At 40.6% G+C, this 13,699-nt stretch overlaps 2 protein-coding genes across 6 annotated transcripts in view; one reads left to right on the top strand and one right to left on the bottom strand.

The window, feature by feature from the left end:
• Positions 1–6,233, top strand: part of LOC127461359 (uncharacterized) — a 32,958-nt gene extending 26,725 nt beyond the window's left edge. For 2 of the 3 annotated variants that reach the window (XM_051769085.1, XM_051769087.1), the window contains 2 exons: positions 2,011–2,253; positions 2,829–6,233. In XM_051769085.1, coding sequence (XP_051625045.1) covers positions 2,011–2,253; positions 2,829–3,557 — 972 coding nt within the window. In that variant the 3' untranslated portion in view covers positions 3,558–6,233. The remainder of the gene's footprint in view (positions 1–2,010; positions 2,254–2,828) is intronic. The other variant, XM_051769086.1, reaches the window with a different exon arrangement.
• A 3,042-nt stretch (positions 6,234–9,275) lies between these two features.
• The window catches only part of CHFR (checkpoint with forkhead and ring finger domains), a 37,962-nt gene continuing 33,538 nt past the window's right edge, over positions 9,276–13,699 (bottom strand). For all 3 annotated transcript variants that reach the window (XM_051769090.1, XM_051769088.1, XM_051769089.1), the window contains one exon: positions 9,276–11,891. In XM_051769090.1, the coding sequence (XP_051625050.1) occupies positions 11,849–11,891 (43 nt within the window). In that variant the 3' untranslated portion in view covers positions 9,276–11,848. The remainder of the gene's footprint in view (positions 11,892–13,699) is intronic.

Below are 13,699 nucleotides of genomic sequence, written 5' to 3'. Positions count from 1 at the left end.
GAAAATAACACCAGCAGACTCACCTCACCCAAAATGCTCCGCTAGACAAAGCCAGCTATAAGGAGCTTTCATTAAATAAATTATCCCAATCTTTTCACTGAGCAGTGGTGTCTGGCTGCCTGGCCCTGTGCCACCCAGCAAGTGTGAGCCCTGCTCTGCTGGGCCTGAGCCAGGGATGAACCAGCTTCTGCTTCTCAGCTCCTAAAACCTACTGGAAGACACCAGTCCCCCATCAGGAGGGAGGAGCTGGGAGAGCAAACACGTGTCTCTGTGTGTGACCAGTGAGAGGAAACAGGGGCAGGATGGCTTTTGGGTGGCTTTTCCAGGAGATCACGGCTCCATAAGTCCCGTTTGTTTTAGGGCATCATTCAGCCTTTGGCCAACCTGTAACTGTGATCTCTGACTTCTGATCAGACATTGCAAGTTTCAGATGCAAAGGTTTGAGTAAAGAGAACGATCGTGGAGGTTTAAGAAACATTTTTTCCCAAAACATTTTCCACAATGTATAAAATATATTATTCATCTTCACAGTTACTTCCAGTATATCTATCTCAAAACCAGTGGCTAATTTTTACATCAATTTGGAGGTATTTATAGTAACATTAGAATAATAAATCCCAAGACAGCCTGAAGGGGCTTCTGAGGAGAAGACAGCTGGCTTATAAATTTATAAATAAAGATTGTTGCTTTAACCAAATCTGAGACTAGGAGCTTAATATTGAAATAAACTTATTCCGAGCCTCTCCTGGCTTCCTACTGAGTTTTTTTTCTACTGTAGTAGCTAATTTCTTGCCTCTCTGCCCATCCATTTCCAATATGACATTTTCACTAAATAGTTTCCTTGATTTGCAGAAACTTGAAAGATTCAGTTTCTCAAAAATAACAACTGACAAGTTTCTGGTTTCTCAGGACTTTTAAATCCAGGACAGTGTGGGATTTATTTCAGACCCTTTTTAATGACTGTGTAAACTTTGGGAATGTGGATTTGGCATTCTTCTCACGACAACCATATCTGCACAGCTGAAAATTAAAAATATGTATAGAGTTGTGTAACAGGAGGCTTATATAAATAACAGGTGAAGTATTAGTGAGAATGAAATTCATAGGACTGTCAGGGATTCTTTAACTTTAAACCCATATCAATATTAAGGACAAAAATTGTGATTTTAAATGCAACATCAGAACTTATAAAGTGTGGAAGAGATCTTTGTCTATAGTTCATTCCCATGTCTGATCAGCTCTGCTTATGCACAGGGCTGGTGACAACATTTAATGTGGTCTCACCTTCTGATGATGCCAATTTTACCCCTGTCTGGATGTCTTGTTCTGCTGCTAAAGCACGTTTTCCACCTGAAGAGAATTTTTTATGCAAAATGAAAATCTCCTTGGCTCCAGTCCAGTCCCTGTGCTTCTTGTTCCATTCAGCACAGACACCGAGAACAGATCATTCCCTTTCTCTTTATTTTTAATTATTTTTCTTAATTCTTCCCTTACATAGAATAAAGAGCACTACTTCATCCTTTTCTCCTGAACTGTGCATTTTTCAGACTCCTGATTCTCTCGTTTCTCGCTTCTGGATTTCTTTCAGCAGCCCCCATCCCCCCTGAAGTTTCATTTCCCCAGACAGGCACACCTGGAGCCTTCCAAGAGCCAAGCTCAGTGGAAGAATTCCGTTTTACACAGAGAATTTTACTATTCTGATCTGTCACATATCTCCAGTAAAATTAAGCTGTAGGTATTTCATGTGTTTGGTTAGTGAGAGCAGTGTGATTGCTCATATAACTGAAATTTCCCAGTGATAAACCCAAAACTGGGGAAGCAAGGTAAAACCTTCCTCCGGGGAAGGCAGCAAACTTCAGGCTGGAAGAGCAACGAGAAGCTGCATTCCCGTGTCCCCTGAGAACGACTGACTAACTCAGCCTCTTGCACCAACAGCGTATTTTTTTTAAGTGCTTTAAAAACGTCCCGATGAGAGACGCTGTAAAGGATCTTTATTTTTACTCTTTTCAGGACAAAAACCTGAAGAGAAGCGTGACCAGCCCCGGCTCCGTGTGCGAGTGGCTGAGCTCGAACCCCGCGGGAGCTGCTGAGAAGGGGAACGTGCAGCTGGAGAACCCAAACCCCTGTCCCCGGCAGCGGACCTGGAGCGCCCGCACCTTCCACGACCTCCTGGCCCCCATCCCACAGCTGCAGAAGAAATGGTGCAGCTGGACCACCACCAACAGCCCCTTCACCAAGCTGGTTGACAGTGGCGTGAGTCCTGCAGGGAGGGGAGGGCGTGGTGGTCAGAGCCTGCACCCCAGCACTGCTGCCAGGACATGTTTTCTCCTTGGCCACTGCTTTGCCTCTCCATCCTGCAATTCCACACGTTTCAGGCTGTCTTCCTCAATGGATGGGAAATCCTTTTGCCCAACTGTACTGTAATTTAGCCAGGCTTTCCCCAAACGTTAAGAAGCTGGGTTTTTTTCCAGCACTTAAGAAATTACCCCAGTCCTGAAAAAACATTAAAAAAATGCCTTCAGGCAAGATCATCTCCTTGAGTGTTCTGATATGTGCCTTTTCCCCTGGTTATGCCTTAAACTTAGTATAACTGATGTATTATTATTGCACTGCAAGAGCCCGTGGGTGTGGGAGGGATGTCCAGGTCTCCCTGACTGTAACCATCAAACCAACAGCTTGTTACAAAGCTAATAGAGGATGTTTCTTCCTTTTTGAGGTAGTAACATAGGTTTTTGCCAAAGAATGCATCTTACCTCTAACATAGCCAGGAATTTTCACTTTTAGTTCCCTTGGGATCAAAGTTTCTAATTTTGTGTTATTTTGTGCAGGGTTTTTCTTCAGCTGCAAGATCCCAAGGTGTCCCAACCAGAAAGGTAATCTCAGCCACTGAGATAGAGGGAGCATCAGAGACCATTTACTCTGATTCATCTGCCAGTAATGCCTCCTACCCCCTCACTCAGTCTGCACAAAGGCAGCGGAAGCTAACCTCCTGCAATCTGAAGAAATCCAGATTTGGGAACTCTTACTTTGGATTTTTAGCCAGTTCCCCTGACAGCAAACCTGTGAGGTCCTTGGATCCCTCAAGACATCTAGGGGCAGCATCTCCAGTCAACAGCCAAAGCCCCAAAAACCTTCTAGAGAGCTCCAACCCACTGAAAATCAACTTGGTCAATGGTTCGAAAACAAAGGAGCTTCTGGTAGAAACAGACAAAAACAAACCTGTTTTTGTTATTTCTGAGGAAGGGGATGATCAGCAGCCTCTGGTCCTCGCAGAACATCTCAGTCAGTGTGGAGATCTGTCAGAGCAAAGTGCTGTGTATGCAGTGCCAGACAAACAGCCCGTGGCTCTGACTGTGGAGGGGAACAGTTCCACCACTTTCACATCGAATCTTCCCCTTTGGGCAAAATCTCCTGCTTTATACAAAGGTCACACAAAGGCCCCCGGCCCCTCCAGGGACCAGCAGAGCTCAGCAGGTGTAGATGCCAACACCACTGAGACCTCACAGGACTGTGACAGCCCAGCTGCTCCTACACTATGCCAAGCTTCAGTCCAGTGATGCCCTTGGAAGGACTGGAACATCAGTTCACCAAAACAGAGGGAACAGGGACTTGACCAGAGCAGAAGCTGTGCCAAGCAGTTGAGTGCAGCTTTGTTAAGAGCAGCCTTTGCTTCCCACACCCTGGGACTGAGATTATGAGGATACAAACCACAGCACAGCACAAATGCCATCGTCCCTTATGCTCACTGACCTCCTCTCTCTTCTTTTGCATGAAATTTTGAAGTGGTTTGTACAAGAAAACATCCTCTGAAAAGGCACTTCAGGCTGCAGAAACCCTTATCTGGAGTAGGAATGAAAGTCATCTGGGATGGTCACAGCGTGGTTTATATCTGAAATGTAAATGTCCCCTGTCCCTGTGGTGTCACTTGAGTCTTTCTGTTGGGAGTTCTGAGTTATCTATGCCTGTACAATCCAAGCCTTGCCAAGCCAAGGGTAAGAATTCAATCATGCATGTTTGCATACAGTTTTGTAAACTTAATTTTAAGCATTTCATAACTTCTGCACTCTAGCACAAAGCTTACCAAGCATTAGCTCTCTATTATCAAAGACCATGATTAGCTCATATCCTAACTCTTTAGAGGAGTGTACAGATGAGCTGAGCAACCCAACACCAGATGCTTGTTCTATAAAAGTCTGATGTAGCTTTATCTTTGTTAGATCTACATAGGCTTAGAACACCTCAGTCCACTACATTAAGTGACTCCTCATGGCAACAGGAGCATGTGTACAAAAACACTGAAATACTAGGAATAGTCTTCAGCATCCAACCCTTGGATATTTGCAGCTGCTCTGATCCTACATCCACCAGCTATTTATTGCTGGTAACGCACATTGACTGCAGAACTATTTCCCTTCCTTTAGCAGGCAGGACTTAAAAGACAAAATTAAGTGGGGCAAACTTTGAGTGCTTTCTTTGGAAATTAACTCCTAAGTGGCTGTGCCTCCCTGAGTACAAAGCCAGGGCATTCAATGGAACACTGAACCAAAGGGAAGCCTGCTAGTCTCATTGCCTTCAATAACCCCATCAGTATTTTAATTGCCTCCTGGTGATATTTTCCTATCTCTGCAAGACTCCTGCATGTCTGGCCCACAATTTAGAATTATTTTCCTTTCTTAAATGAAAAAAAATTCCTTCTGAAGCTGTATTTTGCAGCTGACACAGCACATTGTTTTGAAGCAATAGTATGTCATAAAACAGGTGTCAGAAGGAAATCTTCCACACGAGTCTTCCCCTGCATTGGCTACAGTGTGCACCCAGTTATTTTAATCCTCCTCTGTGAAGGCATTAAGACTGATTCCTGAAATATTTAACTGAATTATTTATGATTTCACCTGCTATTACAGCTTCCACTTGCCACCTATTAATGTCTAAGATATGCAGCACAAGTAGGTTTTGCCTTATATTTTGTGTGTGTGTTTACATGTCTACACAGACATAGAAGCCTCGCAGCAGTGGAAGCAAAAACACATATGCCCTTTAGCAGTTGACTCGAACATGAACAGCAAACAAATCTCTGCATCTATTACTACCAGACTGTGTTGAGTAGTTTTGAAGTGCAGGAGTCTGGCTCCACGTTGGTTGCTTCTTTTTTGTGGGGTATTTTTTTGTTGTTTAAATTAATGCTACTTGATTCAAAGGGAAGAGTTAATATATTTATGATTTAAAAAATATTTAGAAGTCTTCAGCACTCTAACAATAACTCCCACTGCATTAAATTCATACACATTGTAATTCAGAGTCAGTGTTCTGTTACTTATTACATTTTTAAAGATTGAAGTACTAAAATCTACTTTTGACAAGTCCTTATGTTCAGTTATTGACAATAGCTACATTTGAAGGGCTGGAAAAAGTGGCTTTTTCAATAAAAGCATGTTTAACTATTAATTTGCACGGTGTAACAACACTTACTTTGTTTATTTTGCTGAAGGACTGAGTTGCCTGGGCAGTGGCTCAGGGCAGAGGTGCCTGGGGGGGTACCCCGGGACAGCAGCCTCGGGAGCAGCTGCAGTGGGAGGAGCACGGGAGCAAACCCTCGAGGATTAGACCTCTCTCAACTTCTCCTCAGTAACTGAGCCAGATTTCAGAGGAGCTGGTTGTTTACACTGACCTCCCCTCCTACCTGTTGTGCAACCAAAGAGCAGATTTGGCTAAGTAGGTGCAGGTTCTGCCAGGGGGCTCTGGGGGAGTTGGCTTTCCTTTCATATCCTGCTTGTCTGAACCCTGCGTGCCCCTTCCACCACTGCAGCAGCACAGGGCCAACCACAGAGACATCAGACTGTGCACTGTCCACAGATCCCTGTGCAGAGAGCCCTCCTCCTGATGAATATGCAATATTGATGAATATTTATGCAATATGCTGCCTGTTCCCAGAACAGACGGGGCTGATTTACCAACTGTTCCAAGGTGATGCCTTCTGGCACCAGGAGATGCACGAGCCCAATGCCTGCAGGTGCTGCAGGTACACAGAGACCCCCCTGCCAGGTCAGCCCTGGAGAGCCCCCAGGGGAGACTCCAGTTCCTGACTTGCCTTTTGAAGTTTGGGGTTTTTTTTCCTTTGGCAGATCACAACTGCTTAAGAGGTAGTTGTGTTTTATTTTGAACCTCCAAAGAACGTATAAAATATTTTCTTCCTCTTACAGCTAAAGCAACAAGTTCTCATGTTTTTCTCCCCCACCCAGGAACACAAACAGCTTCCACCCAAACTCTTCAAGAAAGTCACAGTGCAGAGTTAAGACATTCTGAAAGTGGAATAAAGTGCTCTAATGCTCTCAGCTGTAAATATTGACTGGGATTAATTTTTAAGTAGTGTTACTTATGGCATTTGTTTTGTTCCTGACAGCTATTATTATTTCAGAGAGCTCTGCTGCCACTTGCAATGACAGAAATCCTCATCCCTCATGCAGGGGCTCAGGTTCAGTTTGAGCTTTGTGCAGGGCAGTCAGTTTGCTGTGCCATTCTGCATAATGTAACCAAGCAGCAAATGGGATAAACATGCTGAACACTCACTGAAGAGGAGGAAAATCATTTCAATCACAACAAAATGTCACAAAAATGTTATGGAGCTAACAAAGAGAAGTATTCTTTTCAGCAAAACTGTGTTTGAATAGTGTGCACCTTTTTTTAAAAAAATTATTATTTTGGAATGTGCTAGGCAATCCCTCTAGATAATGTGTTAGGTAGATTAAATAGGATAAAAATATGCAGGCATTCCTATGTTTTCATTTTTCAAACACAGTTTCAAAATAAAAGCTTGAAATATACAGGCTGACAAGAATCCTGTGTGCCAGGCTCCTTACTGTCAGGTACTTAAAATGGCTGGGAAATGGAGGCTCAAAGGGCAAACAATCCAGTGGATTTAGCATGCAGGTAATACATCCTAACTTGGAGTATTCAGAGTAGCATTCAGCAAGAAAAATCCACTTATAACTTATTAGCGAAACATGAACTGAGGCTTCCTTTCAGAAAATTAACTTTCCTTTAGGAGCAGTTGCTTACAAAGCTTTCTACTCAAAACTCCTTTGGTTTGTTTTTCTCATGAGGGCAGCACATGAGCACTAACAAAACACATTTGACTCAAATAAACCAGTCAGTCGATTTTATTCTAAACAATTAAAGATTAATTTGGATTGCAAGGAAAAAAAAAAAAAGTTAAGTCCTAAGCCAACACTTACCTAACGAAAGCAAGTGAAACTCAGCAGCACTGAAAAGGATACCCAACAGAGACCAAATATAGCTCCAACATATATTCATGGTCTGTCTAGAAATGTCTTTGATGTTAAACCTCATATGGCACACTTAGCATTTTTTATAATTCATTTCCTATGGAAACTAATGAGCTTAAGGGTGAAATTACCTCATTGAAAGTCAAAATGGAAGTGTGAAGAAAAGAGGGATGACCTGGAAAGCAGATTTAGAAGCAATCTTTGCATATTAAGCATTGCTGTGGGAAATAGTATAATTAGTTTTCTTCAGAAGTTATTCCTTGGAATTGTGTAAGTGGTATTTCAGCTCCCAAACATCATGCAGAAAGAATGTTAGACAAAATAGGTGGAAAAAATGCAAAATCCCCACATGTTCAAGAGATCCTTTTCCTACCTTCCAGTGACTGTTGATTTACTTTTAAGAGGGCAGACTGTACAAAATAAGGCCCCTTTCCAGCAGAAGGTTCTCAGGGGCCACAGGAAACCTGATTTTCAGAGCATAATTTGGAATTAAGCATTCTCTTCCCAAATTCCTCAGTCCTTTTGCTTGAATCAACTTGTGTCCCTCAGCTCTTGCTGCAGGCTAAGCCATCTGCCCTCCCCAGCTCTGCTGAAGACCAGACATTGGTACAAAATAGATGTGTTCTGTTTGCTGAATGAAAAGCTAATGATTAACCCTGGAGTGCCAAATATCAATATTTTCCTATCAAATTCAATGAAAACACTATCAGAGTTCAAACAAATTATCCTCTAAAAGTGCTGCTTCAACTCCTTGAGCCACACCAAGGGCTCTGGGATTGCCCTGGACTGTTGGGATCAGCCTGGGGGCAGCTGCCAAGGGCCAGACCTTGAACTGCCTCTCCCATCACACCACCACCCTTCCTCATTCTGCACAGGGGAAGAGCTTGTGCTGGGGCAGAACAGATCACTCAATAGAGCATCAATCCAAAACCAGCAGCATCCTCAAACTGAAGTAGTTACAGGTCATTTGTTGATATAATGGAGCATAAAACATTTAAACCCACCAATGGAAGTGCAGGACAAGCCAAAACTACCAGTTTTAAGGTCTATCAGCTTGACTTCACAGTGCACAGAACGCAGTGTTCTCACTTTTATGTTACTTGAATTTCATTTAAATTTAGTCTCAAGAACAAATGACTGCTGGTTTAAGAGCAGTAACACAGATTAGCCACAAACATTAAGTGGTTTCCAGCTTCAAGTGTGGGAATGGCAGCAGCACAAAAATCCTGGGATGCTGAACTGCAATTTGAAGCTTAACAGCCCTGGCATCAGTCTTCCACCTCAGATACAACAGGGTGCAGACAAGTCCTCCTATTTACTCAGCAAGGGAAAAGTTCTATTCAGAAAAAGTTCTATTAACAATAGCCATTTGAAACCTTATAATTTATACAAATTAGATGGTTGCAAATATGAACACAATATGACAATCATTTCCTCTAGCCTGCTGTTAAGTCCACAGTGGTATAATGCTTGTCACTTCAGAGTTCATGGTGTTGCAAGAAATTAAAATAGCATCTACTTTTTAAGAAGTAGTAAACCTTTTTATTTGTTAGCATCTTGAAGCCATCTTAATTTTGCTTATTCATTATAAATCTTGTAGAGACAACTGATGACCCTTTGCAATATCATGTGACACAAACTCCTGTAATTTTCAGTAACTACAAGTTCAGGGATGATATTCACTTGTAAAACCCCAGCATTCAAATAACTAACATGCTCATGACCAGGCATCAGCAAAGTGCTGCCTACATCCATTTCTGTGGGGAGGGGACAGACACAAGAGAAACAGAAACAGACAACTTTTTTTTTTTTTTTTTTAATTAATAAGTTCTTAGTTCAGGAAAAAAATAAATCACAAAAGAGAACTGGAAGAACTACTCTCCACCTTCTTTATAAAAGAACTTCCTCAAAGAGAGAGACTATATATACCTTGTTCACCACTATGTCAAATCCTATCATAAGCACCTCGGTTTCCACAGCTATTCTACCACGTTTCATGCTCAGCTTCCAAACATCTCTTATAAAGGAGGTGGGGATGTGCTTTAGACAGGTTAAAAATATGCTGCACCTTTACAGTATTTAAACAATTACACCAAGCATAGTTCATACATTTATCACATTAACTATCACCTGGTAAACATACATTTGAAAAGGTCTAATGTAGAGTATGTAATACCCATGACAGATACTCTTACTTACTTAAGAGCATATAAAGATCAGGATTTATTCACCCTCCCTATCTGCAAGTTAATTTCTGATCTCTTCCTGGTACAATATAAATGAAAAAAAAAATAAAAGAATCCCTTCATTCCATTGCACTACCGCAACCCTAAATGCATAGAAAGGCAGATTAATGACCTGTGACAGGGAAAAGGAAGAGGGGTTTATAAAAGGAATCTGAAGAGCATCTACTGCACAGGTAGTTTAGATGTTAAGCACAAGTTCTGTTGATTGGTTTTCCCCCCCCAGTTTTTTTTTCTTACAGTCACACAAAACACCCCTGTACAAACACAGCTCGAGTAAGTGCAAGGCAGGTTGTACATTGTACTGCAGACACATTACTCTGGACCAACAAAGAAACTTCAGCACAAGGGGCTTGAACACTAGAACAGGGACAAGCCTATGCTGAAAGCCCATCTGGGGTGTGGGAGTGGTGAATGGGAATGCAAAGCACATTTCTGCATATAATGTGCAAAGGCTTGATCTCCACAACTGCACTCAATTTGCTACATGCACAGCCAGAGATGAAAATGAGATCAAAACCAGCTGGGAATGGTTGTCCTGAGAAGATACAATAACCATTAAAAAATCTAAACATAAAATACAAATACAGAAGCAACAGAACATTGTTAATAATACTAAAAGACAGAAACACACTTGTTGTTGTTAAAAGAAGTTTCAAGTAATATTCCAGATCCAACTTCAATCCTACTCACAGGAGAAAATGCCCAGAGATTAGGAAAAGAAGTCCACACCAAAGTGTATTTTAATAGCATACAGGTATGGTCAACAGACCCATCCTTGCAACAGCTATTTTAAAAAATAAAAATCTGAACAGAAAGACGTAATTCTAATTAGCATTCATATTAACATGTGCATTGCTGGAAATAGTTGTTTAATTCACTGCAACCAGCAGACACGATGTGCTGCATCATTTGTGCTCCGTTATATCACAAGAGATCGTGTGTGCACTTTTTAACACCCAAGTATAAATGCTGCTCATAAAATAAGGCATACTCAAAAACAAAATGGTATCTACAGAGGTAACTTTGTATGCTTTCTTCTCATTCTGCTTCACTCTTCCAGGCGTGATGTAAAAGAAAAAATTGGTCCCAGTTGAGGTTTGTTCAACATTATAAATCAGATTATGATGAACCAGATTAGATCATATCAATTTGGGGGGAAGGGCAGGAGGGGGATTTTTCTTATTTTTAATGACACTTGGGACATCTCCTGAATGAGCTCTGCAGAAGGCATGAAAAAAAAATATCTACATTTATTATGTCAGTGACACCAGTGTTCCCCTTCATCATCCCTATCTCTACCCCATCCAGAAATGCCTCCATATTGCTACAATTTGTCCAAACTGACTTATTTTGTGTAAGATTGTTCCTTCCAGTAAAGCTGCTATATTCTGTTTTAAATTATAGCTTTTTCTACATTTTCACCAGTGTATGCATGCTAGAGAACAGCTGCATTGCAGAGGTACATATTTAGCACACGGTATCAAACCAAAAAAGAAATACAAAAAAAAGGAACCAGTGTGTCCTACTGGCTGCTCTATGTCAAAAGCACTGTTTGGTCTTCTGATATAAAACAATACAGAAGTAATAGTAGCAGAAGTCTGTTCTGCTTCAAGTATTACCCCAACTTTAAACGTGATTTTCAAACTTTTGTGCAATTCTTTTTGTAATTTCATGTGAATAAAAACATCAACATGTCTAAACTAAGAAAAGAAACTGTCCTGCTTCCACTGTAACACTGCACATATGGCAGGAGCTTTAAGTTGAAACAGCTGTTTAATGGATGGATTTTTTTGAATGAGCATTCATGTGGTTTCCAGTCCAAATGCAATGGGCAGCAATGAAAGATCAGACTACCACAAAATGCAGTTACAAATATCCACTGACAATTTCCTTCTTAAATATTAATGGCTCTTGAAATACCCATCAGATACTTTTACAAAACTTCTCTATTTTAAGTCTAACGATTTTCCTTAGTTTCTCCTCAAGTAGTGCAAATACACTCCTTATTCTTAGGTCATCCCAAGATATGGTTGGGTTTTGTGTGGGTGATTTCTGCTTGTGTTCTTCACTGAAGTGACACAGGGACACTGTAGTCATGAGGATGGAATGCAATGCCTGCTGGACTATCTTGGAAAAAAAAAAAATCTACCTTATTCATGTACAGCTGTAAAATTCTACAAATTAAAAATTTCACATCAGACTACCTGATGCAAAAATCATTGATTCCCTGCTATGGGGGAACTGAGAAGATCCCCTGAAACCTTAAACTGTACAAGCAGTGTAAGAGGTTTTTGTCCCCCCTCTACAGACTACAGGTATTCAGTTCTTGAATCGTGTTTGCTCACAAATGTGATTGAATTTCCTGAAAATAAAATAAAAACAACAAGTATTAAAATGTAACAAAAGTTCTCAGAAGTCAGGCAACAAAAGCAAGTCATCATCTTTCACAGGATATTTTAAATATCAAACAGTTTAAAGCAGAACATTCACACACTAAAATACCTGTTTTTCAGAACCTGGTTATGTTGTACTCTATTACCATGTTATGTGTAACAGGATTTTCAACATCTCTCATGCCCAACCCTTGTTAGTTTTCTTGTGCACACAAAAACCCTGTTATTAAACATTCCCCTATACTTCTGCATACTTAAACCCAGAAGGCAACTAAAACAGGAGTTGGTGAGTTAATTTTCCCCTGCAAGATATTAGCAACTTTTAGCAGACAGCATTACACCAGTCACTAAGAACTGGCATTAACCAGGCTAAGGATACATTTCAACACAAATGTGTTCTCTCAATGGCTCAGAATCTTCTGGAAAGAAGAAGTTTTTCTCAGCCTGTATTATGTAAGTTTTATGGGAATGGCAAGCCCGTCTTCAGGGATTAAACAGATAACACAGTTTTTGTACAAGGGACTTATTCCCAATTCTCAAAAACCTCTCACTGTTCACTCTTTGTTTTTCTCTGACTGGGGTTTTGTGTCCCCTGACACACAAGTGAAACAGAAGTGGGGTGCTGAGTGTGTGTGTACCTGGGGAGGAGACGATGTCAAGGGGACCATGAATTTTCCCCCTCTTGCTGAATTAGATCAAAGATTACAAAAACCTTGCTGACATAACGAAACTACTCAGCAAAACAGTTTAGCTCAATTAAAAAAAACTTAACTGGGTATTTAGGAGTAGTATGACAAGACTGTTTGCTTTTGTGGATTTTAGGAAATAAGAGCAGCAGCCAGTAAAGTTCTAGGAACAGCTGATGCTTGAAAGAAAAGATAAATTAAAAAAAAGAGAAGAAAAAAAAGGAAAGAAAAACCCTGAGTCATTTCTATTCTAGATGAAATTATCCCCCACAATATGACCAAAGACACACAGTGAGTACTTTGATATTGAATTAACTCTAACATTTCAAAACAGAATCTCCTCTGGGAACACAGACAGTCCTGTAATGTGAACTTACAGATAGCTGTGGTACTTCAAATTACATCTGCAACTTAAATCCAAAATTATTTTTGAAAGCTATTTGGTAAAACCCTCTGAATTTGTAAGAGACTGCAGATGAATATTTTACAAGTCTGTCTTATGATCTGCTTGCCTGAGATGTACAGACTGGTTATTTTCAACCCTCAGTACCTGAAATATTAAAGGAATTATGCTAAGTGTGTATGTACATTGCAACATTAGAAAGATACTGCAGAATCTACTATTCATTAGGGCAATTTCTCAATAAGGGATAATTGCTCCTCTATCTTAAATTGCACTGAGCATTTAGAGAATTATTCATAAAGCAAGAAGGATTTTTCAACCCTCCCTGGAACCAGTTGGCTCCTAGGTAGAAAATTTTTGTTTTGGTTTTACGAGTCTTTAATATTTGTCAATCCACATGTGCATCTTTTCATAAGAATAAAACTGCATTGGTCACCAGTGGCCTTGATTTTTTTTTTTAATCAAGAAGCTTGATTTATTTTGGAAAAACATTTCTCATAAGTGACCAGATACCAAGAGTCCAAGTGCCCTTGAAAAGCAGAGGGTTAATCTCTCTTCAGGCTCAGTATTTCATTTTCAACACATGCCAGATTCCTTGGGTCAGGGCTGTAAGACCTAGAAACTCCTCCAAAACCAGGAACTGCTTAGGAACCTGCTGTGGTTTATGTTACATGTTCCAAGCTTCTCT

This window comes from Manacus candei, unplaced genomic scaffold (assembly GCF_025592945.1).
Source record: "Manacus candei isolate 608988 ecotype Guabito, Panama unplaced genomic scaffold, ASM2559294v1 h1tg000103l, whole genome shotgun sequence".
Lineage (NCBI taxonomy): Eukaryota > Metazoa > Chordata > Aves > Passeriformes > Pipridae > Manacus > Manacus candei.
Note: the sequence above shows the minus strand (reverse complement) of the source record. Positions and strands in the feature narration are given on the sequence as shown.